General features: G+C 32.5%; 3 protein-coding genes and 1 pseudogene across 3 annotated transcripts; all 4 read right to left on the reverse strand.

Moving 5' to 3' along the window:
- Nucleotides 1–2,735: 2,735 nt before the first annotated feature.
- Nucleotides 2,736–4,859, reverse strand: LOC108450263 (probable aspartyl protease At4g16563). The gene has a single exon (XM_017747808.2). The coding sequence runs from the start codon at nucleotides 4,451–4,453 to the stop codon at nucleotides 3,035–3,037; it is 1,419 nt and encodes a 472-aa protein (XP_017603297.1). The 5' UTR covers nucleotides 4,454–4,859; the 3' UTR covers nucleotides 2,736–3,034.
- Nucleotides 4,860–4,922: 63 nt separating this feature from the next.
- Nucleotides 4,923–8,316, reverse strand: LOC108451399 (uncharacterized; annotated as a pseudogene).
- Nucleotides 8,317–12,663: 4,347 nt separating this feature from the next.
- Nucleotides 12,664–13,243, reverse strand: LOC108451398 (protein GL2-INTERACTING REPRESSOR 1). The gene has a single exon (XM_017749094.2). The coding sequence runs from the start codon at nucleotides 13,171–13,173 to the stop codon at nucleotides 12,844–12,846; it is 330 nt and encodes a 109-aa protein (XP_017604583.1). The 5' UTR covers nucleotides 13,174–13,243; the 3' UTR covers nucleotides 12,664–12,843.
- A 2,766-nt stretch (nucleotides 13,244–16,009) lies between these two features.
- LOC108451397 (uncharacterized) lies at nucleotides 16,010–24,492 on the reverse strand. The gene is made up of 7 exons (XM_017749093.2): nucleotides 23,938–24,492; nucleotides 22,450–22,703; nucleotides 21,573–21,863; nucleotides 20,966–21,454; nucleotides 18,151–18,268; nucleotides 17,391–17,569; nucleotides 16,010–16,543 (listed from the first exon to the last, which is right to left on the reverse strand). The coding sequence occupies exons 1-7, from the start codon at nucleotides 24,131–24,133 to the stop codon at nucleotides 16,379–16,381; spliced, it is 1,692 nt and encodes a 563-aa protein (XP_017604582.1). The 5' UTR covers nucleotides 24,134–24,492; the 3' UTR covers nucleotides 16,010–16,378.
- Nucleotides 24,493–25,910: the final 1,418 nt, after the last annotated feature.

A 25,910-nucleotide genomic window follows, 5' to 3' on the forward strand; every position in this document is an offset into this window, starting at 1 on the left:
TACATACAAATACATACAAACTAACATTATAAACTCCAATTTGATTTTTAAAAAACTTGCACAATTCTTCTTCTTTGTTTTTTCCCTTCCTATTAAACACATATCTTCCTTCTTCTTCTTTCTTTTTTTTTAATTTCTCTCTTAAATAAAATAAAAAACTTCAACAAAATCCAAAACATCAACAGATATAATCTTTTGGTTGAGTTGGGTTTATATATTTTGGGTGGCGGGACCACCGGTGCCGCATGACATAACAGCGACATCGCTAATAATTTTTTCCAGTCTCTGTAAAAATATTTTTTCCCCAAAAAACACACTGGTGTCGCCTGACACACTGGCCACACCCATTAATTTTTTCTTGACATTCTGCCTCCGGTGTCGCTTGATAGCATGGCGGTAACAACTAGAAAATTATATTTTTTAAACAAAATCACTGGTGTCGCCTAACACATCGACATCACCCATTAAAAAAATTCTCTGACAACCATCAATACTGCTTGACACGACGGTGGCACAATTTTTTTTCCTTTTATTATCACTGATAGAATTTTTTTTTAAAAAAATACATGGGTGACACCAAAAAAATCTTTTTTTTTTAAATGATAATTGTGTAATGATTAGAGGGAAATGGGATGGTGCCACTGATTGGTCAAGCACTGGCTTCCATAGTAGCAAATGAGTCATTTTCATATATAATTTTTAAGGTTATTTTCGTAATTAATTAATTTTAAGATTATTTTTATAAAATGTAATAATTGAGTAAAATTATCAAAAATACCGATTTTAAGAAAACTGATCGGATTGGGCCAATTTTTTTGAAAAATTACGAGATTAGGCCGAAAAAGAAAAGTGCTTCTAGCTAGAAGCATTTTTAGAATATTGGTAGGGAAATCCCCGATCAGCTTTAGCAACCACCTCAAATGGATAAGATTTCATGATTTATCAGGCATTAGGAGACCCTCGATGATCATAATGATGTACGCCCGAACGTGTTTTTTTTTTTTTTTCAATTTCACTCAATTCCACATTGAGCCCACCAACAAATTTCTTTTCAACCAATTCATATCTATCTTGGCTCCATAAATCGTGTCTGAAACCCTCCCTAAAAGTTACTTGCATACATCACTTCAATCGGGTGCGACAACTGACCAATCACTATCGGCCCATTCACCAATAACCCGAGTTGTAACTGCACATTTTCGAGTGTAATAGTACACTCGCCGCATAGAAGATGGAATGTGTGTCTTGAGTCTCTACCTTTCCAACAACGCGCTTACAAGTGTGGGTTCCAATTTACACCCCCTACCCATAAGGGTCACTTACAAAAATCTCACATCTCTCAAGTATTATTCAATTAAGGACAATGGAGGAGTAGGTAGATTACGAATATACGTTTCCAAAATTCGATCTTTCGACTATATACAAAAAAATACAAAATATTCAATTTTAGTATAATAAGAAAATATTTAAATTAAATTAAATTAAATGTAATAAAAAAATTCTTATTATTTGTAATTGATCAACCAAAATATATTTGTTATCCAAATGAATTAGAGATTTTGTCATTATTAATTTCAATAAATACTAAATAATTTGTAATAAAAATAATTTAAAATCTTAATACAATTTTAATTAAAAAAAGAGAGTTGAGGAGGAATAAAATTGAGTGAGAAATTAAGAGGGAAATAAAAGAGATTTGAGAGAGAGAGAGAGGGAGAGAGAGAGGGAGAGGGAGAGGGAGAGGGAGAGAGAAGGAAGAAGGGAGAGAGAGATGGAGGGAGAAGGAGAGGGAGAGAGAGAAAAGAAAGGAGAGAGAGAAAGAGAGAGGGGAAGGGAGAGAGATAGAGAGAGGGGAAAATGGGGAGGGAGAGAGAGAGAGAGGGGGGGAGATGGGGTAAGGAGGGAGGAAGAGAGGGAGAGAGAGAGGGAGATAGGGAGGGAGAGATATGAGTTGAGATGGAATGGAAAAAGGGTTTATATAAGAAAAAAAAGTAGTCATTAGTAGGGGTTAAATGGATAGAGAAAGGGGGGAGAGAGAGAGATATGAGTTGAGATGGAATGGAAAAATGAATTGAATTAAGGGTTTATATAAGAAAAAAAGTAGTCATTAGTAGGGGTTAAGTGGAGAGAGAGAGGGGGGGAGAGAGAGTGAGAGAGGGGGAGGGAGAGAAAGAGGGATATAGAGGGAGAGAGGGAGAGGGAGAGAGAGAGAGGGAGAAAGGGGGAGAGAGAGGAAGAAAGAGGAGAGAGGGGGAGAGGGAGAGAGAGAGGGAGGGAGGGTGAGAGAGAGAGAGAGAGAGAGAGATGAGTTGAGATGGAATGGAAAATGGTTTATATAAGAAAAAAAAGTAGTCATCAGTAGGGGTTAAGTGGAGATAGAGAGAGAGGGGGAGAGAGAGAGAGGGAGAAGGAGAGAAAGAGAGAGAGATATGAGTTGAGATGGAATGGAAAAATGAATGAAATTAAGGGTTTATCTAAGAAAAAAAGTAGTCATTAGTAGGAGTTAAGTGGAGAAGTCGTTATGAAAAACTCTTTTAATTAGAAATATTTTCCTACAAATCCGCTAGAAACGGTTTTTAAGTAAAAACTTTTTTTTTGTTATTTTGATCTAATCCTATAATTTTAGAAAAAGAGGTGATTTTTTTTTTTGTATTTTACCCGTAATAATTAGTACGTTAGAAAAAGTAATGAATGAAAAATGATGAATCGGACCCAAACACAGACTATGAGCCATCTTTTATCATTTCAACATCAAAGTGCCTTTATTTAAAAATGAACCACTTACAATAATTAGCTATCATGTATCCTACACTCTCAACATTATTATGATATGAAGATAAGTAAAAAAGGACAAAAGAACATAGTTGAAATGTAAAATATTCCCCAACTCTAATTTTCTTCCCCCATTTTCCCAAGAAACAAACAATTATTCTCTCAGTTTTACTTCCCCCCACCGCCATTCCCAAAAATTGAAAAAAAGAAAAAGAAAATACATTTAAAGATCAAATATGGAACTTATAGATGATTTGTTTTACTATATACATAACTGTGGTTTTAACCCTAATCTTTGGTTCCTCAAATCATATTCCACGTAATAATTCTGCATCTGAAAACTCCCCAATACTATAGCTGGTCCGCTATGCCCCACTACAGCCTTTCCTCCACCGACACCGCCATCTGTCACCACCGTCAAGCACGCCATCCCTTCTCCAACCACCGCGAAATAATTCTCCAGCGGCAGTGCTATCTCAGCACCGCCTTTGAAATGCAACCTCAACTCGGGTAACTCCACCGGTTTCCCCATATCCTTCACATCGAAACAAGGCCTCAACCCTGTTAATACCTCAACATCACGAGCTCTACTGTAGTTCTTAACTTGCTTCACAAATTCTACAGCTAAGGGCTCGAATATCTCACGAGCCATGAACGTGAAAGCCGAACCAGAATCCACGATGGTGCCACCATTACCATTTTTTCCAGGCGAGAGAAACTTGTGGGGAACCTTAACGCGGCGCCCACCTACTGTTATCTTCCTTAAACCAACGTAGTAATAAACTTGGAAAGCTTCTTTGCCACGGACAATGGGGTTTTTAATAAACGGTGTGTAGATTAAACCATTGGTTTTCCGATCCAAATCGGAGGTGCTATCAAGTATCAAAGTGCTGCTACTAGGAGAGTCATCGAAGCGGCGAGAGATGAGACAGTAAGAGAATTTGTGTAGCTTAAGTTGAGTAGGCAAAGAAGGAAGGCCACGGCCGAAGCCGGCAATGCCGGCGGGTTGTCGGGAAGAGAAAATAGAGCATCCGACTAAGAAATTGGACACAGTTCTATCACCGAGATTCAGGGTTTCCGATAATGCAACCCCGGCAGTGGTTCCCGAGCCATAGAGGAGGAAGTAAGGGGGACAGGCTTGAGTGCAGTTTTGGGGGGTAAGGCTGTTTCGGCATTCATCGCATTGGGTTTTGTTGGTGTGGTGGACCCATGAACACTTGGGGTTTCGGCAGCCGACGAGTCTGGAAGATGAAGATAGTTTAGGGATGAAAGAGGGGATAGTAACGTTTTGGTCGGAGGAAGGAGAAAAGGAGCAGTTTTTGCAGACATAGCGATGGGTACAAGGGAACCAAACGAAGTCACTGCCGGTGTCCATGACGAAAGGGAGGATTTGAGGTGGAGTGCCAAAGCTGAGAGAAATGGAGTAGCCTCCATAGCTGTGGGAAAAGAGTGGGGTGGTGGTGGTGGCGTCGCTGGTGGCAGTGGCGGTGATTTGGGGGTTTTTGAGGTGATGGGCTCTGGCTAAAGAGGAAGAGGCAAGGTAGCTGAGGATCTGGTACGGATCTCGAGATGGGTCATTGGCATCGAAATGTGTGAGTGTTAGTGGTAAATGCAAAGCAAAGGCGATGGCGGGGAAAATACAGAGCAAAAGAGATACGAAGCAGAGGACACGAGAAGACATGGTTTACTTGTTTTTTCTTTTTTGGCAGCAAAAAAGAGAGATTATTGTTGAAGATTCTTTTATTGGAGGGAGAGATGAGATGAGATGAGATGAGATGGCTTTTAATAATATAAGAAAGCTTGATGGCGTTAGGTTTGGGTGTTAAATTTTGGCTCAACTATGTGCGAGTTTGATGAAATAGGAACCGTGGAAGAACAGTGCATTGAATATCATGGGTGCATGTGCTGCGGCAAGTGATAGCGAAATTGAAAGCTCAGAACAATCTTGTGAAGAATGTCACGCTGGCTTTAGCTGTCTTTTTATTCACTCTCGACCTCTGTGTATATAAATACATGTACAAATATTGTGTGCAACCCAAGCACGTGGTTATAGAACGAAATCCAGACTGGGAACTTATATTTGTCACTTCCTTAAATATAAGACGAAATATTTATACGACACTAATATGACTATAATTAAGAAGAACATGTTATGTTATCATAATATATACCATTACTTTAAATTTTAAATACCATAATTAAATCGTTAACAAACCACCTGTAAATACACAAATCACAAAATCTAGCCACTATCCCCCAAATAAGCCTCAACTTGGAGCCTTGTCATAAATTAAAATCTTCTTTTTTCCTAACTAAAATTAAGATGGCACCAACCCAATTAGTTGATATAATCACCTTAAATTACGCCAAAATTCCAACTTTGACATTTACAATCCAATTTTCGCTTTGTATAAGAAGGAATTAGATAAAATGGGAAGTTTTCTTGAACTTGTTTCTAAATATGTAATATACAAACGGCAGCAACAAGGATTGAAGTCTTGGGATTTTAGTCTCTTCCCAATGTAATTTGACTCCTTGTAAATCCATCTTTGGAGAGAGGTAACTAACCAGATCATTGCTGTTTAGCCCTCTTGCGTGGTAGAAAACGTTCTCTACCTGCAGTAACTGCATCTTCACCTCTTTTATGAGGGTCACGCTTGGGTTGATCAACTGATATTTGTTTCTCCAAAGGGATTTCTTGCACTGCTGTGTCCGGAAGTGTATCAATGGTAATATTTGGCCTAGAATCTTAGAAGCGGGACTCATGGTTTTGTGGACAACTTGTTTCATCCTGGTTCCAATCAGTCATCCTAGAAGACTCCAGAGCATTTGAGTCAGGCAACGGCTCAACACTGTTGGACACATCTATCTCCTTCTCATCTCTCTTCTCACTCTTCCTTAATTCAGTATTAATTTCTGGTTTCCTTTGCATGGCCTCATTCGCCCCAAATGCAACCATTTTTACCAAGGTTGAAGTAAAAATCACTCAAGTCCCTCTTCCTGGTAACCTTTAAAACAACAAAATGACCATCAATCAGGCAAGTTAAAACATCAGTAATCGAGGAGCTGTACCAAATCAACCACAACTAGAACCAAGAAAAATGAATATTACAAAAATCATTGATGCCAAAGAACAAACACTCTTTTAATTATTATTATTTATACACAGACACAAGGGCCAAAATGTAAATCATGTGGATCAAGATTTGATTTCTTTCATTGAGTCAACTGTGAAAACTGCGAACTTTATTATCCTTTAAAGAATTAGCATTCTAACCGGTGGATGCACATGAACAACATTTTCACTCACGAACTTCAAGTTAAAAATTAAAAAAGAAAAAAAGAAAAAAGACATTAACCCTTTAAGCTAATGCTGACTGCATTTTTGCTTGTTCTAAATTAACAAAATAAGTTAAACGTGTCTAAAGAAAGTCTTGAAATTCACTCTTTAAACATCAATTAATGTTAGTTCAATGTTACAATAAAATATACCAGCATAAAAATATATACAATAATGGAAAAAGTTTTTCAACCTAACTAATTCGATGGCCCTAGCAAAGAAAGCAATTTGAATGAATAAAGGCTCTAATATTTTACCAGATGAATTTATGGTAATATATGATAGAAAACCAGCACTGGCATGTAAGAGTTAAAAAGGTGAAGATTAAAACAGTTAGATTGGAGTTGAACCAAGGTAAACAGTGATACTAGCAAGATGTAACAAATATATGAATGATAAAATTAAACACACACGTAGGCAAACAAAATAACATCTAAAGTGTGGTAAGTACTATAAAAGGTTTCAGATTTTGACATGCATTGAAAGAGGAACACTTGAAATGCGAGGATAGAATGAGGTAAATGCTGGCATGAGGGAATCTATTTTCTTCGTAGTCACGGATGTATGGAGAAACAATATGACAGAGAAGTAGAAGGAAAGCATCACATGGCTAGCAATGTTCAAGAACACTAGACCTGTAAAGAAACCTGAATCCACCTTTCTTGATCATAAAGGAAGAACAAAGAATCTAAACCATGAATTCCAGTAAATATTGCAATTCACACTCACTAAACATATGGACGGTAGGATACCTGTCTGATTAATGAACATTCAAGTTGCCCTAACTACAAGAGAAAAACAATTTCCTAAAAATGATATTACCCTAGCAAAGTCAGAGTAACACCATTATATGATCTGGAAAAGAAAAACCAAATTAAAGCTATATCTGTTCCATAGAAAGGAATAAGCTTCAAACCTGTAACTCTCAGAACAGTCGGGCACTTGCTCAGGATGCTTATGAGAGGAAAATGAGATGTAAAACAGCATATCACTTATAAGAGGAAAATGAGATTTAAACAGTTTATCACTTATATGAGGAAAATGAGATTTAAACAGTTTATCACTTACAAGAGGAAAATGAGATTTAAAACAGTTTATCACTTCAGCAATTATTTAGCTTATCAATTGGTGTCAAAATATCATCAGGTAGAACTTTTCTAGATCATTGGAAACTACTGTGAAAATAAGATGCCAAAAAAGAAAAAAACTAGTCCTGAAGCTTCTGTTTCAAAGATATACGCCCATTAGCAAAAGCACCTAAAATAACTTATTAATGCAATACACATGAATCAACAGATCTAGAACTACAACAGTTATGCTACACACCGCCAAATTTGTTAACAATTCAGTACCCAGATCTAGAAGTGACAAGTAACATTAGATGAAGCTGAAGGAAAGGCTCAACTTACATCAAATTTCTCCTCTCGAAGTTGAGGTAAGCACTCCTCTTCCATCCATTTAGCCTGCTCAGCAAGTTTTTTCTTGTAGGCACTGGTCACAAACTTATCTTTTCTGCATAAAGGTGATCCTCTTTACTTTTCTCTTTCACAAGCTTTCTCTCATACACTATCTCCTGCTCCCACTTTCGTTGCTCCACTTTTTTAACTAAATTATGAAAATATTTTGGCTGCAATAGTAGTAAGCGTTCTCATCAGTGATTAATCAATCCTACATTATATTTTAAGCAATTATTTGTACAAATTTATGTCTGTTATGTTGGTATAAAGATTTACATAAAAAGTCAAGTAAATAAACGTAATAATTAAGGTTATTACAACCGAATAATCCTAGAAACTAGAGGGAAATTTCAAATTTGTTAGAAAAATTACCTTTCGCTCCTCGCGATCTTGAATGCAGGGACGAACAACCTTCTTTGTCATCTCATCTAAACTCCATCGTAATCAAACACCAAGGGGTCTTCCTCTAGCGCTTTCTTATGTTGCTCCTCAATCTTTGAAGAGAAAGTAAAAGATACAAAAGTCTGTTAAGTTATAGATATAGCTCTAATGAAATAGGGGGAAAAAGGAAGTCAGGTGAATCTCACATCCTTGAGTGATTTGTTCTTCCTAGCTTGCCGGGAAATCTCTCTCCACGTCGTCACCTGAAACCGAGAGTGCGGGGGAGCAGCGACCTTGCCGCCGGCTTTTTCTGCAGAGACGGGGCAACTTTGGATCCTAAAGTTAGCCGGGAGTTTCATTTCTTAATCTACCTATATAATATTTAAAAGGGTAAAAGAACCTGCTCCTATCAATTCTGATATTGACTAAATTAGTCCCTCTGGAAAAAAAGTTAGATCAATTTAGTCCATACCAATTTTGAAAGTAAAAAGAATTAATCACAATGTTAATATGTTTCATCAATTGTACATAACTTTTATTGTTTAGCCCTCAAAATTTACACATTCTATTAATTTGGTTTTAATTTAATAAATTCAGTTTGTAACATTTACACAATATATAAAAATATTAAGCGGAAAGTTGTTATTATATCAATCAAAACAATTGGTGGAAAGCATTAATGCGTAATTAATTATCTATGGTTGCTTATTTTCTAATTTGAGAACATAAACTAAATTTTTCGATATCAAAATTGGGAGGGGTTGAAAAGGTGTTCTTACCTATTTAAAAGGTGAATATATATGAAAGGTCACTTTATTATAGTCATCGAATTAAATTAACCGCTTCACTATTAAATATATTAATTTAATCTTTTGTATTGTTAAAAATCAAATAAGGATAAATTTCAACAGAATTATCATTTATTGTTTAAACAAATAACATTTAATTTTTAATTGAAGTTTTAAATACTTAGAATTACTTTATTTTAGATAAAAACAACTTAATTAATTCACTTCAGAGTTAATATATAATCAAATTAAATATAAGTTTAAAATATTTAATTTTATACTTTCAAAAATATTTAATTTTTATTTTATTAAAATATAATTTAATATTACAACAATTGAAGACAATTTTAAGCATTATTTTGGAATGAATTCTTTTTAATATTAATCTCATAAGTATTTTTAGGGATTAGTGTATTTTATTATAAAGCTATGGGATTTGCTAACTGTACCATAATATATTATTAATCAAAAAATAAATATATTTATATGAAGAATTATTTTGTAATTACTTTTCTTTTTTGAAAAAAAATTTGGGTTCTTACTGTTACAACTAAGAAAGTGAAATCCAATTGGTTAATTAAATTAAGCTTTTTTAATGAATTTGTTACATTATTTTAAAAGTTAAATTCTATAATTCTGTTTTTTATTTCGTTAAACCGATTTAATAAAATGTGTTTTTATTTGTTAGAGGACGTAATTTGGAAAAAAATATTAAAAGTAATTATTTTTATATATAAATATATATAAGCATTAATAAATAATTACTATTTAAAGAAATTAAATTACATAAAATTGCAGTACTCCCAATAGATATACATAATTAATTAATTGAACATTTTTATACACATAATGAATTAAAATATTTTATATTCCTAAATTAAAAGATTTTATCAGATTACAAGGAAATTTAAAACACTAGAATTCAGAGTCTTTAACCGATAGACGTCATCTAGAAAATCTCTTATGAATATACTTAAAATCATAAAAAGATTTTATTGAATTTTCTCTTAATTATCACTATAATAATCATCAAGTTTCACAGCATTCACTTTAAAAAGTTTCAATCTAAATCGGTTTGGGTGTAAAGAGCTACAGAAGCAAAATCCTAATCCAATAGCTTTTTAAGGAAGAAATCAAATTACAGCATGTGTCTTCCTTCTGATTTAGGGTTGTCATTTATTTTATACAAATCATCAAAAGATTCATCGATTCGATCTAGAAAAAAACCATTCGTTTCGTCATACATATCATTGAAAGATTTATTGATCCCATCAAAAAAAAAGTCATTTGTTTCGTGCACATCATTGAAAGATTTATTGATTCCATCGAGTAATATGTCGAGAGAGTTTAGTTGTCGAAGGTTGAAAAATTCCAACCCTTACCCAAAAAGATTAACGGTTCAAGCAACCGAGATTCCGTTGACCAACATAAAAGAAATTTTAGTTTATTTGCAGCCACTTGAATCAAATTCCAAGGGAAATCGGTGTTTTTGACACATTGGGGATGAGATGAAATCTTAAATCCATGCTTCGTTTGGGTTTATTAGAAGGAATATAATCAACAAGATTGCTGCTGGTTTGGATGAATTTCATGCTGAAAATAGAAGGTTAGATTCAAATATCATTTAAATTTTCAGAGTGTATTAGTTGTTTAAGTTTTCTTTTAGTTGGAAATTAAAGGATTCCAATCACTCTCTCAAGAGTAAGGAAAATAATGTGTTTTTTTTCAGATTAAGTTTTTTAATAGGAAGATTAAGGTAGTAGTGATGTCAGATTTTCGAACTTTATATCAATATAAAAAAGTTATGGATGTTGTTTGGATTTTACCAGAAAATTTTCCTTTAAAGATTACAAAAATTGCTTTTAAGTTAATAAAAACACTAGTGGAGTGAATTTCAATGTAGTGTCGTATTGTTATCCAACCATTGTATTTTCACCGAGAAATAGTTGATATATGAGATATCTTGGAACCAGAGGTCCATTGCTTTGTTTTCTTATCACATTGTGATATGTTCAATAAGTATATTGTAGTGAATAATATTTTAAAGTGAAGTAGGTCGCTTATATTTATTGGGTACGCCATGGTAGGCCTTGCATTCTGGCATGGTGTTGATAAATGCATTCGCTGCTGATTTTTTTATTTATGAGTGGATGTTTTTACCTAGGACCAACAATCTGCTTTATTCTTTCTGAAGAGACGACAGTGTCTAGGTATAAAAATATTATGGCCCCACAATTCGATATATTCAGCCATGCCACTCAACTGTAGTAAAATATTTTAGAGGCACTCTAACGTGATTTTGTTTGTACTTCAATATTTGAGGCACAATTTTCTTTTAAGTAATCATTACGTTACTTCAATTGTTTTAATGGAACCTGGTTGATGTATTGATATTTGGATGTTTTTAAGCCCATTTTGAATTCCCATACGATGTTTTCTTCCTTGTTCAAGCTATTCAACAAAAAAATATATGATTTTCAATATTCTATCTAATTGTAGCAGCGTCATTGCCATTTTTCGAAACTCTTTTAACTTTTGTTAAATTAAAAATATTAATGTACAAATAATTAACATAAAAAGTAATAAAAGAATAAATGGATAATCATCATTCAAATAATTTATTATTTCTCTAATATATGAATTTATTTACTATAAATAAAATAACTAAACTAATAAAAAATACAGTCCCAATTAATAATCTAATCATTAAATATATTAAATAACAACATATAACAATTAAAATGAATTTCCTCAGGATGAAATTAAGGTTAGTAATTGCGAGAGAAACAAAGAGGATGAGGGAAAGATAAAATTGTTCTTTAATTAAAATTTAAAAAATAACATAATTTTAATTTTTTTAACCCTTGGATTTCAATGGTAACGAAAATAGAAATTTAAATTAAAATATATATATTTTTTTTTTATAAAAGAGGGTTATGGTATATAAAAATCAAACTTAAGACCTAATGTTAATACGAGTATTTAAATTGAACTTCTTTAAAAAAATAATTCCCTTAAGCGAATTAAGTTGGGTTCGGTCAATTTAACTAAACTAAAATGATAATGTTAAAGGTCTTTTAGTTTTAAGCGTCATATGCACTCTCACATATAAATTGGATTTAAGCTTCTTCTTTTTTGTTCCATCCAACTTCTGTACATATGTAATATTTATTATTAACATTTTTGGTTAAGTTAATTAATTATTTTTAGTTAAATTAATTGATAATTGGAATTTTAAAATTCTTTCTATTGATTTCTAACTGAATTAATTTCAATAATTGAATAATTAACTAAATTGATTAGATTTGATCAAATAATTTGATTTTAATTAAATTTTTATATTTTTAGATATCATTTAAGACTTCATTTCAACAATTTTTTTCATTATACCACAAACTCATATATATATATATATATATATATATATATATATTGCACGTAAGGATGACAAAATCTAAATCTCTCGTGGATTTCAAACTGTCTCGATCTGGATGGAGGAGATTTTTTTTGAAAAGTAGATGCAGGCAGAGTCGAGTGGATCTTTTCTTTTGGACATTGGGTATGGAATGGTTTTGATAATGACTTGCCCTATTCCACTATATAAAATTATCTTTTGTTTTTATATATATAAAGTAAAAGGAAAAATGTAATATAGAAAAAAATATATTTTAAGTTTAAATTTTTTAAGGGTTATGTTTAAATATTTATTTGATTTTAAAAGATTAAAAATTAAAAATAACTAGTAAAAATTAGATTGAAGTGGAGTGGGTGGGGTGAATCAAGATAAATGCATCTATAGAAATGACAATAATTTTAAGATTATATATCCATAATAGAACAAGACAGTAAGAATATGTTGTGCAATGGTAAAAGCTTAAGTGATATTGGCTAAAGAACTGAAGCACGCTCCAGTTAAGGCAGAATATGTTGGATAAACTGTACCTGTATCTTATATTATGATCCTCAACATAAAATACAGATATGATTTTATTATAAAACCTTAAATTAAACTAAGCAAACAAATAAACAAAAATAGCCTGTTCTATGGAAAGAAAGAAAAAAAACCTAGATAAATAAAGCGGAATTGTAGACCTTTTTTTTCCTTTCAGTTGCTTGCCTTTTTGGCGTTGTGTTGGCTAAAAAGATCAAGCAAGACGGTGCTCTTGCACTTGGGGCACTTAGGATCCACTTCCGATAGCATAACATACATGAGACATCGAGGACATCCCACCAGCACCATCGACATTCCTTCAGGACTACTGGGATATGGCATCATCGTCGTCGAGTCATCGGTCGGCTCCGAAGACACACATGAGCTTCCGGGTGACGAAGAAACTGATGTGTTTTGCGACACAATAACTGGTTGGTTAGCCGACCTAGGTGGTGATAAATTGAGCTTTAAATCCACTTTTGGAGTGTTGGTTCTTCGACTCATTATGTTTTCAATCTCCTGCAATTATAATCGTGTATTTTACCTGTTTGATAATTGTTCGCATCCAAAGAAACACTATCAGTTGAGAAATCAATGAAACAGTTGTCTGAAAATTAGAAAGAAAAAGGAAATGGAGAAAAAACGGAACAAAGCATAAATATAAATTCACCTTTTGGAAAATTGTAGATAACAAATTGAAGGGTTTAGAAACAAGGATGGATTCAGCTAAAAATATGGGATAGGGGAAGTGAAAGAAAATGAAGGTTGGGATTTGGATTCCCTGGAAACTAGTCCAATAATATAACATCAATTTTTAAATGAAGTTTGGGTTTGTCGAGCAGATTGATTTTGGGACCGCTCTTTAGTTATAGAGTTTAGACCTTTACATATGCAATGATTTTCGGGGATGATGATAGCCAGACATCAGATTTGATTTTCTTTATTTCTTATTTTCATCGTGGGTAGGAGAGTTTAAAACCTAAATATATGATGAATATGTTACAGAATAAAAATAAAAAGTAAATTTATGTTTTTGTTGTTGAATTTTATAAAGTCATTGAATTATTTAATTTTTTTAAGTTGTTAAGTTGTTAAAATCGTTATCATATGGTCATTTTTATTTATATTATTGTTTGCACCAATCAAAAGTTGTTCTTCTCTTTTTCTTTTTCATGAGAAAGCTTTGAATTTCACGAATATACGAATTAAAATTCAAACAATTTTTTCTTTGATTTCTGATATTTACTATTAGAGTCATTTGGATTTAAGGTATGTTTTTTTGCTAATTGATTGGGATTGATCTACTGTACGAGTCATCAAATCGTCGCTTGAAGTCTGCTACCCTAAGTTAAAAGAAGAAAAAAAAAAATTTGACAATCCAGTAACTTAAATAAAAAATTTCAAATAATTTAGTGATTTAACTGAAAACTTTAGAATAGTTAGAAACAAATTTGTAACTTAAATGGTACAATAAGAAGATTCAAATGAATAGTTTAAAATTTGTCCTAATTTATCGTATACCAATTTAAGTTAAAACTATTATTATTTATTTAAAAATAATAAATATTATTATGAAGATATATTTTATAAAAATTTCAATAAATGCAAACTGAATAGTAAAATACTAAATCTAAAGATTATTATACGAAGTAACACAGAGTCAAAAGGTGAAAAAAATATAGAATAGTTGGGTGACGAAGATTGTGAATTGGTTCCATGAATTAAATTAATAAAGAAAAAAACATTTCAAAAAATAGAAAAGGGCAGAGATGTTTGGTTGGGAGACACTAAATATTGCCTTAAATAAGGACCGGAGGAGCTGGTTTCAGTAATTTTCATTGCAATAATAATTTCCAACTTTATATTGATTTTGCAATGCCTTTATCACCATTTCCAACTTCAATTTCAGCTACTGGATTAAACAAACCTACTACTACTATAATTTCATGCTTTAATTTTATAGATGATCCTTTTTAAAATAATATTAATTTCCAAACTAAGTTTTTTTATTGAATTGATGTACCCACTAACCAAATTTTAACTCTGATTGAAAAATATTTAAAATTCATTTTTTCTATTTCTTCATATTTTGATCTATTTGATTTGCATTTTAGAATATAGATTTAATACCTCAATTTTCTTTGATCGGATCTTGACTTACTCTTCATTATTTTTTTAACGATAATATATATTTAACTTGGTATGTTTGCTGATCAAACTTCCTATGATTCCCACATTTATAAATATAATATTAATTGAAAAAGATGTGGCAATCACGAAATTCTACCATTTCTTAAAACCTTAGTCTAAAACTTTTAAGTGGAATTTAGTCATCTCCTTGAAATTATATGGATTTAATTTATTTCATTAGGTGAATTAAAATTGTTAGGTAAAGCTCCAAAAATATTGATGTTATTCATAGTGATGCTCCAGAATTGTGTAAACCCACAAAATAATATATATATATATATATATGCAAAAAAATGTACAAATATTCTTCATAATAATAAAAAGAGCAAAATATAGTTTTTTTTTTACATTTTAATTTAATGTGATGAAATTTAATTGAACTCAAACTTTGGAAAACTTGATCCTCTATATGTATATTTACGTACCAACGTAAAGCCCTTTAATTAATCAAAAAAAAAAAAAAAACTTACCATTACTTTATCTGAAGGATTTTTCTTTTCTCTTTATTCTTTTAATTTTCAATTGCCTGCTATAGATTCAAATTTTCCATGTTAATATTTAATTTCAATAGAGAAGAATATGGACCAATTAGAATTTTGACTAGCTTTGAACATTCAAAACTTGGAATTAATTATCATTAATGTAGGTTGATTGAATGAAAATGTGGCTTATGATTTTCTTGGCTTCTGAATGCAATTTTTCTTTTTCTTTTTTTTTTTTAAAAAAAAAAGAAAAAGAAGAGGGTAGATATGTAAGATGATTTGTTTGAGATAAGTTGCTATCATGAATTGATATATAGCTATCCATCCACGGGTTGATTAGTCTACCAATATAAGCAGTGTTTGAAAGCCTCCCCATTTGAATCTAACGAAGAAACAGTGTTTAAATTCCATGTGAATGTATTAAATTTTAGCTAACAAAGTCACAAGCATTACTATCATGCACTAATAGCAATCCGGTCATCATTGCTAATCTATTTCGTTTATATAATAAAATAAAATGACCAAAAGATACAATAGAGAACTCAATTAATGCACATTTTTGGTCCTCTTAATCTTCATCCAGATTGTTACATAGGTGAATGAGAGTTTATGAGAATGATTAGATTAGATGCATTATAATCATGCTTCATGCAAATGGACAAAATAAATTTGGAACACCCTAAGAAAATTGCTCATAGCATCATAAAGAATCACATCCATTCTCTGTTAAGTTCAGAGTTCTAAGTTTGGAACTACATCTTATGCAAATTCCCCTAATTTCCAACATGTTATAACACCAGATGATTAGTTAGCGTCAAAGCAGGTAAGTCAAAGAACTGTAGTCATTTAAAAATTAGGATGGACAATCTATATTGTTCAAAGCTTCAATGCTTCATTTTAAAAGAGGTGGATAGGATAAGAGGGGTTGAAAGAAGCCATATAACTTACAACTTCAAACTTGCACTTGCATGGGTAAACAAGCATTTTACAAACACCAACACACCGCAATCGCAACATATGTTTTGAGATATCATAGTCTAGTCCTCCAAGATTTGCTGCCTCTCGAGCTCAAGAACATGTTCAGTTAAATGGCTTATAGTGTCATTTGTCTTGTTATTGCCCTTGCACTGCAAAAGTTGCTGCTGAAGGCTCCACACAAGTTCCCGAAGTCTCTGAATGTTCTTCTCTTGTGATAAGATGATCTGCAACAAGTGAAAGATTAGAAGTTAATCACAAGTAGAATAGCCAGCAAAAGATATGTATCATACCAAAAATATAACTTCATTATAACTTGCCTTTTCCCAGTAGCATATTGTAAAGGAAATAGCAATGCTCATTCATGGATAAGTGAATATGTGGGACTAGGACACCATAATTAGTTTCAAAATGAAATCAAGACTATCCAACAGATGCGACAATAGATAAAAGCAAGAATCATTTTATCAACAGAAATGGAACACGCTATGTCACATTTATGGCTTTTCCTCAATGAAAAGCTTCCCACGTCAACTATGTCGAGCTTTGAAGGTAAAACCTGTGTAAAATGCCAGGTTAATCACTAAACATAACAGGTTCTCTTGAGGAAAAGATGTAGACCTCAGCAGGAAAACAAGAAGCATCAGCAATATTTCCAACAATTTATTTACTATAACAGCTGCTAAAGCCCATTAACAAGAAGTATCGGTAAACTGTCTGGATATAATGGATCATATGATCTTGAACATAAATCCTGAATATAAAGATAAAACTCAAAGAAACAAAGTGCAATGTTGTAGAAAAGAAATTGCTAAATAGGGATGGAAAAACTTTATATTTTACAAGAACTAACCTCCTACACTAGAATAAACCAACATCAGCAAGCTGATAAGAAAATGAATACAGAAAAAAGGTTTTGGAATTAAGCATATAGTAAAAACTACACATATATTACACCAATATAAAATGTGTACATTTGAAAGCAATTAGTGTCATTATCCAACTGTTTTCTATCAACAACACATAAAGTTCAAAATTTCACTTACGAACCAGAAAAATGTAAGAACTTGTTACCTTTTCCTTCACAGCTTCTTCCCTTCTGGAAATTTGTTGCTGCTTCCGAGTAACAATAGGGGTCATGTCAAAGTCGACAATTTGATGTCTCCACTCAAACTGGGAGGTCATTATGAGTATAAGCAATAGGAAAACAAGTAACATGGGTCTTGAAATCGCCATGTAACTCCCTATAAAACCTGTAATAATTAAAGGAGAAGAAAAACTCACAATCAGATTTCGTTAAAACCATATCATAAACACCCCTTCAATTAAGTGACAGTGGGAATACCGAAAATTCAACGATCTATACTTTGTTCAATCTAAGCACTTGATAAATCATGAGATGGATATTCATATAGAATACGCAGTAATTTCATAATAAACTAAACCCTAACACCTAAAAATTACCCGAAAAGCAACTCTTAACGGCCAATTTCAGCTCAAAACCTCAACTTTCTGCTTGGTTGCTGAGAAATTTAAGGACAGGACAACTCAAGCAAAAGAAGAAATTCCACTTCTACTTTTTCTATCATCCATATTAGCTAAGGGAAGTGAAAATTAATCATTTATAAGAAACTCCAAGTAGCATAAAAAAGGAAACCTTCTCAGTAAACGGCATTTCGCTTTTCCTGAATTTCCTTAACAACAAAAAGAGAAACCTAATTTTAGTATCGTCGATGAAAATACGCGACTAATTGAAAAAGAAAAAAGAAGTGAGAACAACTTACAAATTAAAGAGGATAAGAAAACCCTAAATCCATGATGGATCAGCACATACCCGATTCCTCCTGTGGAAGTTTAAGTGATATATGAAGGATCAACACATATTTTGTTTTTGTTTTTTTTTTCTTCTTTTTGAGTTTGATTTTCCTTTTTCCTAGTAAAGAATAAAGCAACTGTTAATGGCGCAAAATTAGAGTTCCATAAAGAACGAAAAAAGTTTCCGTTAATTTAGTGTTTCATATATCACTATTGTAAAGCACTAATATTAAGATAAATTGGTAAATTCAACATATAGCCATTCAACTATCAAAATTTTGTTACTCTCATTAAAAACTTTAACTGAAATATGATATGATTTACACATATAAAAATCGAAACAAAATAATAGAAAGGTTAATATATAATGTTAGTCCCTGTACTTGTAAGAATTTGAGATTTGGTCCTATACTTCAAAAAAGTTAAAAATCAATTCTGTTAAATTTTCAAATTAAAATTCTAGTTCAATTATTATTATTGTTAGTAGTGGTAGTTTCTATTAGAATTTGTTAATTTAATATCTTTATTTTCTATCAATCATATGCTATGTCATATGAGAACAGTTTAATCAAAATTCTAAGTTGTCAAATTTTGAAATAAAACACTTCTGATTTTAATAATTGAAATGAGATTTTCTAATTAAAAATTGAACTTAATTTTTAACTTTTTTAAAGTACAAAGACTAAATCTCTAATTTTGTCAAAGTAGAGGGACTAATAACAAATTTTAACCTAATAGAAAACACTAAATTTGGGCCAAATCTCTCAGGCCCACCTTTACATACTTTTAATTAATTATTAGATTTCGGCAAACTAATTATGGAGGTGAAAAGAAAATTTTAATATCAAAATAATATTTATAAAAGAAAATTTTAACAATTGAATTTACAAGCTACACATAAATAAACTTTCATTAAGTCTCAAATTCAAAATCAATCCATAGATATTTAATTTTTTATTACTTCATTTAAAAAAATCATATAAAAGAATTCCATTGAAGTTTGTCTATATTGGATGACAATCCATTGCCCCTTATTTGTGCCATTGTGTGTGCCGCTCCAATCATAGTTTGACATGTGGGTTATATTAATATTTCATTAATTATTAATTATTAATCATTATAAGTTCTGATTATATATATTTTTTAAGTGTCTAGAATTATTGATAGCACATTCTCAAGTATAAATAAGAGGATTGTGTGTTGGAATAATATCTATGCCAATCAAACTAAGATTTAATATGCAAAATAGTCCGAAAAATTGAAAAGTAATTTATAAGGCAAAAAGTTTTTAGGTTTCATTGGTTGAATTCATTGATTAAGAAAATCATCATTGTTCCCAATTATGTTCAAGTTTTGGTATTTTTTATATTTAATCTGATCTCTTTTGATTACTGTTTTGTCGGCTCCAGATGTTTGTTCATATTTCAAGAAGATGGAGAACTAATAGACATATGTGAAATGCATTGATCTTCAATATAAAAGTTTCTTTTGGGATCTTGCTTCCTGTTTTGCTGATGATGCCATTTTATTTGAAGGTGGCTGTCATGCAGATTAATGATTCGTGTTGCGAATAAAACCATGAGTTTGTTGGAGCTTCAAATAGGATTGACAAGTCTTCTTGCATGAATATCAGACTCATCTTTTTATGACTCTATTTTCAATAGTATGAGTAGACCTGTTTCTGTTACTTTGATTCTTTGCTTTTCCTGTCTTTGTTCATCATCCCTAATAACATTTCCCAAGGTTCTTCACAAAAGTGTCCGAGTTTTCCTGTTATCATAGCAGATAACATTTACTTCAAGCAAAATGTAAACTTTATCTTGACAGGATACCAGCTCTGTGTGCGTAAGCCATCTAACAAAATTGAGTAAATTGTTGAATTTGTAATTTGACCACAACAAAGAGTTGTTGTACATTCGAGAGCCTCTCACCATAAGTAGCAGTATCAGGAAGGAGTCCCTTTTGAGTCATTTCATTAGAGTTTTAGTACTTCATTTGTCCTATAAATTTTTGTAAAAATCCATTGTAACTAAATACTTTAGGTTTACAGCCATCAAATCAAAAATCCTTTCTCACCCCATCCATTTCATTCAACACCTCAATAAGCCATGAGCTCTCCTTTCAACTATACCTAGAACTCATTGTTGTTTGAGCTCATAAATATCACATATTACAAAATCCTGAAGATACTTAAAAACATTGTGGTATAAATTGATGGACAAGTCCAGAGTATTACTCTCAAGAACTCTGTCTACACTGTTGGAAATGTTTGAGAATGAAGCTATCTGCATATAGAGAATAGTCTTCCTTTTTTTTATTAGGCCTTGATGAATTTCAAGTATGAATTAAAAAGTCGATCAGTTCTCCATCTTTCTGAACTATGAACAAACATGGTGAGCTTTCAAATGAGCAATACCAAAACAAGTCAATTATTTCTCTATCAAAAGAGATCAGATTACAGAAAAAAGAAAAATAACAAAACTTGAATATTGTTGGGAACAGGATGATTCTTGATTTTTGGATGACAAATCAAACCCAGAAAAAGAAGTTTGAAAATATTTTTTTTGGCGAAGAGAAAGAAATCGCACCATCCTCTTTTGCTCTTCAAATTTGTAGGCAACTTATAATAAAATATTAATATAATCCACATGTCGAATCATGATTGGAGGGGCACACATAGGGGCAGGGGATTTTTATCCAGTTTATATATATATTTTTAAAAAAATATGTATCTGCAAAATTAAATCTCCGTAATCGAATTATGTGTCAAAATTGAACATTTTAGAACATAAAAGATGGAGGAAATATTAGATGATGCATAAGATTCAATGTCACAAGTTGTTCAACAAAGTAGCATATATCTGAAGCTTTTTACAGGCTTGGAACCCTCCTAATAAAACTGTAAGAAACAAAGCCACCAAAGTAAGGATGACAAAAGTTGCATAAATGAAGCGGAGATTGGCAGTCGACGGTGAAAACAAAGACAACAACCATTTTGGTGAGTCCCCAGACTTGGGAGATGTTAGTTTCTCAATTGACATCTCCCCAACACCCCGTTCTAACTCTGTCGATCCTTTTGCAGCCACCACATAGTCTCCTGCTTTAGGCTTCCTCAATTTGATTCTCCGGTTTGCCGTGCCCTGTAAATGGGCTACGTGGGGTTCATTCTCTTTCCTTGGCTGCTCACGTCTCCTCTGACCCGTGTCTGAACTGCTCGCAATCCTAGGCGAGATATCTGGTCTAGCTGACAAGGGTGTTTCATCAAGCTTGATTATATCATCTTTCAGTATCTCAGCAAAGTAATCTTCTTCAGCATCGGAATCCTGGAATTTTAAGCAAAAACATATCAGAATCCCGGGGGGTTTCCACAATCAAAAGTACGAAATTGAGTTCATATGCATGAATACTATGTGGTACCGGGATAACTTCTTATGAACAAACCTTCTGAGGTGTAGAAGAGTCTGTTGGTCCGATTTCATTGGAAAGTTTTTGCTCGGATTCGGATGCGGAATCGAATTGCTCAATAGAATGAGAATCGTAACTACTAGTACCCTTCTTCAAATAGGCTTTGTCCCCTTTGTAAGTGCCAGTCTGGTCAGCACCACCATTTGAGGTAGCACAGTTGCTGTCATGCATAGGTGACAACTGCGGTGCAGTCCGAGGAGCCCGGCTTGATGTGTTATTCAGACGAAACTCACTATTCTTCCTGAGGCGGCAAACAACTAGGGAATCCTACAAATTCACAAAGCAAATGTCACAAATAATTTCAAGATCAATTGATGACTAAATATCTTTCCATCAAAAACCCCATAATAGCAATCGAAATCAACCCAGAACTGCATGCATCATTAACTGCATAGATATAAGCATATTGCTTGACTACAAATATGAACTTGCGACATATTTCTATGAACTTGCGACATATTTCTCCCTGATACTAGTGCCAACCATTGTCTTCGAGTTAATTACCCTTCTTGTCTTGTTGTTAGATTATCCGACTAGTCTATTCACACAGTTTCCAATTCGAAACAGCTAGTAAATTTTGCTGTATTCGGGAAGAAAAAATGCTTCAGTAGGATAGGTTCTACAGCTTCTAAAACATATACTAGCAAATTTTGTTCATAACTTCTAACTATGTTTGTTCATTTAACTCGTCATTTTCTCTTAAGTACTCACATCTATGTCTGACAAATCCAAACATGAGCATAGAGGTATGGTCTTTCAAATATATGAAAAGATAGAACAAAAATGCAACATCTTGAGTAAATACCCTTAGATTGGAACCATCAGACATCTAATAATTATGAAGATAAATCACCTGGGACTTCCCATTCATGCAATATTCATGCATGATCCATTCTGTTCTTTCCCCTTTTGGTGCACGACCTGTGTGGAACACTAGAGTTCTTTTCGTACCAATCACGTTAGAACCCGACTTGACATTACGTTCTTTCCCTGTGGCTTTCCAGTAACCCTGTTCGGTTGCGCGTCTACTTTGTGAACCGTTTGGATACTTCCTCCCACGAGCACAAAAGAAGAACCACTCGTTATCCGACTTTATGACAGATTTGTCTGGATAGAGAAAAACTTCCAGAAATTAGTGACAACAACCTAAGGAAAAAAGAAATCTGGAAATAAAAGAACTCTACCGGAATGTAAACAATTATCTGCAGCATGCAAAAGATAATCCAGATGCTAATTGTGTAATTGCACAACAGAAACACAGCCGGATAGTGGGCATCTTAGATATCCAAATACGTAACCCAATGAAGACATTTTACCTAAAATTAGGTAATTAAGATACCATTCTCCAGACAAAAGTAGAAAACATCCTACACTTAACAGCTGCTAGCCTTGTTTGCAATTAACCAATCTCTATATCGAAGCGCAAATTAAGGTTCCATTCTTCCTGCTACATCAATTTTATTTGTGTTTTAATCAATTAATGGAAGTAATTTGAGAAATTTCAGTACATCAATCAATCCAAACATTAACGAAGAAAAAAAGTAGACTGTGCATAACTAAAAGGAAAAGTTTGAACTTCTCTACATTAAGTAAAACAGGATATGAGAAACAATACAAGTTTACAACAGACTCATACATCATAATATTGGTGAGACATCAATAAAACTCTCTCAAATTTTACGGCCACACATGATCTAAATTAGATGACAACTTGGGCCACCTTGAATTCTAATTTTGAAAACAGTGATTTTCAACTGCTAGGAAGATAAGGTGATAGTCACAGAAAGCACTCAATTCATTAGGTAAACCTCTCAAAAGTCAAAACACAGGTTTCAATGCCAGGGCTAAATTGTTTCCACACTACTTTCTACCCTATAGGTTTCATTAAACTTATGCAAAGCCATATTTTCTAAAGAACTAAAAACTTAAAAACCAGAAACAGTAGCATTGCTAATTTGGCATCAATGTTCAATTTCCTATTCATCACTTCCTCTCTCTGTGTCTCTCTTTTGTTTTTACTCTGTTCCTAATTGAAAAGACAAATTAACTCAACTACAAATTATAGGTTTACACTTTTCCTTGTTTTGCATTATGTTTTAAAAGAAAGAGAAAAGCAGCAAAATGACAACCGCATAAGTTTTTCAGTATCAGCTCAAATCATGTCTGGGTTTCTACAGAAGGAAATAGCTTTAAAAAGCAAAATTAACAGTATTAGAGTAGTGCAGTTTTCAAACATCTTCATCAACATACAAGCTTCACCGCAAGGGGCAAAGAAGAGCAGGAATCTGTAAGACTCCAATATGTGTGTGATTCTAAAGTTGTGTGAAGTAAGGAAGCAAACCTGGTAAGTCCCAAGGCTCATATCTACAAATTTCAATCTCAGGAATGACCTCAACACACTTCTCATAGCCCTCCAGCTTCTTTGTCAAGTAGTAAGAAATCAATTCAACATCAGTTGGTGAAAATCTAAACCCTGGAAACATTGAAGAAGCTTCTATAGACATCTGGGTTTCTCTTGAAACTCCTTCACCTGCCATCACCCTACCTATACTAACTTATCCTTCTCCTCCCTTTCTTTTTTTACTTCTGTGTTTGGCGTTTACGTTAAAACATTAAATGGAGCAATTTTTTTTTTTTTTTAAAAAGGTCTTGTTTCTTGGACTTGTTCTTGTAAGTCCTGTTGAGTTGAGTAGGACGTTGTTGTTTTTGGGTTTCTTTTGCTTTTTTTTTTTTTTTTTTGCTTTTGGTTTGGATAACTTTCGGCTTTCAATGAAAAATAAAGGGCAAGTTCGGAGAGGTGGTGTGCTGTCTGTGCTTTGCCTTTGCCTTTTTGGGGGGTTTGGAGGGTTTAAGGGTCTGTCTGAGTGTGGTGGGATGGAAGTGAGAGATATGTCTGATTGTAGCAAATGTGAAACTTGGGGCCGAAGTGAAAGCCACGTTTGACAGTTGGTACGGACGGCGGTCGTCACATGACATCCCACGTGGTTTTGGACTCATTCAATTTCCATTACTTTTTCCGCCTTTATATAATGTTTTTTATTTTAAATTTCCATAAAAAAAAAGGTTTAATTTTTACTAAATTTCATTATTTTTAATATAAGAATCATACATACAAGTTACGAAATTATATGGGAAAAAATAGATAATATATTGAAATTTTTATATAAAAATTTAAAGAAAAGAATAATTACGAATTTTAAATATATAAATATATATATAATAGGGATAACAGCAAATAAAGCAGTAACTGAGATTCTTTTTACTGCTCACACAATCCTTAACAATTAAGTAGTAAGTAGTGTGATGAAAAGGGTTGAATTATTTTTTATATACCGAAGTTAAAAGATTCTTCATAACATTGTGTAACTTACGAAAGGGTTGGTTCAATTTGGGGAAAGCAAGAAGTAGATGTTATATCTAAAGTGGAGTTATTTGCAAAACAACAATTAGAAATGGGTGTGTAGGCTGGATATCGGCAGGATCCAAGCTGTCCCCAAAAACAGTTTTGCAGAATTTACTCCCTATTGATTTAGTCAACTGTCACATTTCGGTTCCTAAAACCTGCCTACTTGCCACCCTCGTAAAACGTGACTTTATTCAATATCAATTTTATTGAATAACTTAAACTAAAATAATAAAAGAAATTTCAAGATTGATGGTGCTCTCTTAATTTTTATTTTGATTGAAATGAAAAGTTTGAGGGTGTAAAAATTTTGTGAGTTGTATGGATTAAATTGTAATATTAATTTTATTTTTAAAATTTTAAATAAATAATATAAATTAGAATTTATATTATAAGCTTATGCATGTAAAAGTTATAAATTTTTTAGAAAATTACATTTAACTTAAGAATAAAGAGATTTCCTTTAAAAGTTTTTCAATATTATTAAATTTTTCTGTCTATAAAAAGTTATTTTAGCTATGCAATCAACGTTCTTATTACTCTCTCTAGGAACATATTGTGAAAATCAATTTTTAACCTTCTTCAACATTTAATGAATCTACTTGATCAGTACAGAGTTTAATGATGTCATGGAACAGTATTCAATAGCCTTCTCTACTTCCATGCTATCGGTCTGGATCAAAATTTTCTCAAAATTCCTACCCAGCATAATATTCTAACCATCTAAAGTTCCTCATAGTTCAACATAAAAAACTGAGCACTTTCCTAAGCACCAATTATATCCCAAAATCCACTTTCCTCTTTGATCACGCAAGACTCTTCCTAAAGCAGCATTATCAAAATCCACCTTAATAGTACCGTCAGTATTTAACTGAACCCAATTATTCGTCCAAAGGATTACAGTTCTAACC

This window comes from Gossypium arboreum, chromosome 5 (genome assembly GCF_025698485.1).
Source record: "Gossypium arboreum isolate Shixiya-1 chromosome 5, ASM2569848v2, whole genome shotgun sequence".
Taxonomy (NCBI): Eukaryota; Viridiplantae; Streptophyta; class Magnoliopsida; order Malvales; family Malvaceae; genus Gossypium; species Gossypium arboreum.

Bases quoted from the DNA above. Each gene is read 5' to 3' on its own strand.
- LOC108450263 (XM_017747808.2), bottom strand. From the start codon at position 4,453: ATGTCTTCTCGTGTCCTCTGCTTCGTATCTCTTTTGCTCTGTATTTTC.
- LOC108451397 (XM_017749093.2), bottom strand. From the start codon at position 24,133: ATGGCAGGTGAAGGAGTTTCAAGAGAAACCCAGATGTCTATAGAAGCT. The intron at 21,864-22,449 runs GTGATTTATCTT...GTGAATTTGTAG, and splicing joins GCATGAATGGGAAGTCCCAG to GATTCCCTAGTTGTTTGCCG. The intron at 16,544-17,390 runs GTAACAAGTTCT...CACTTGTTGCAG, and splicing joins AAGAAGCTGTGAAGGAAAAG to ATCATCTTATCACAAGAGAA.
- LOC108451398 (XM_017749094.2), bottom strand. From the start codon at position 13,173: ATGAGTCGAAGAACCAACACTCCAAAAGTGGATTTAAAGCTCAATTTA.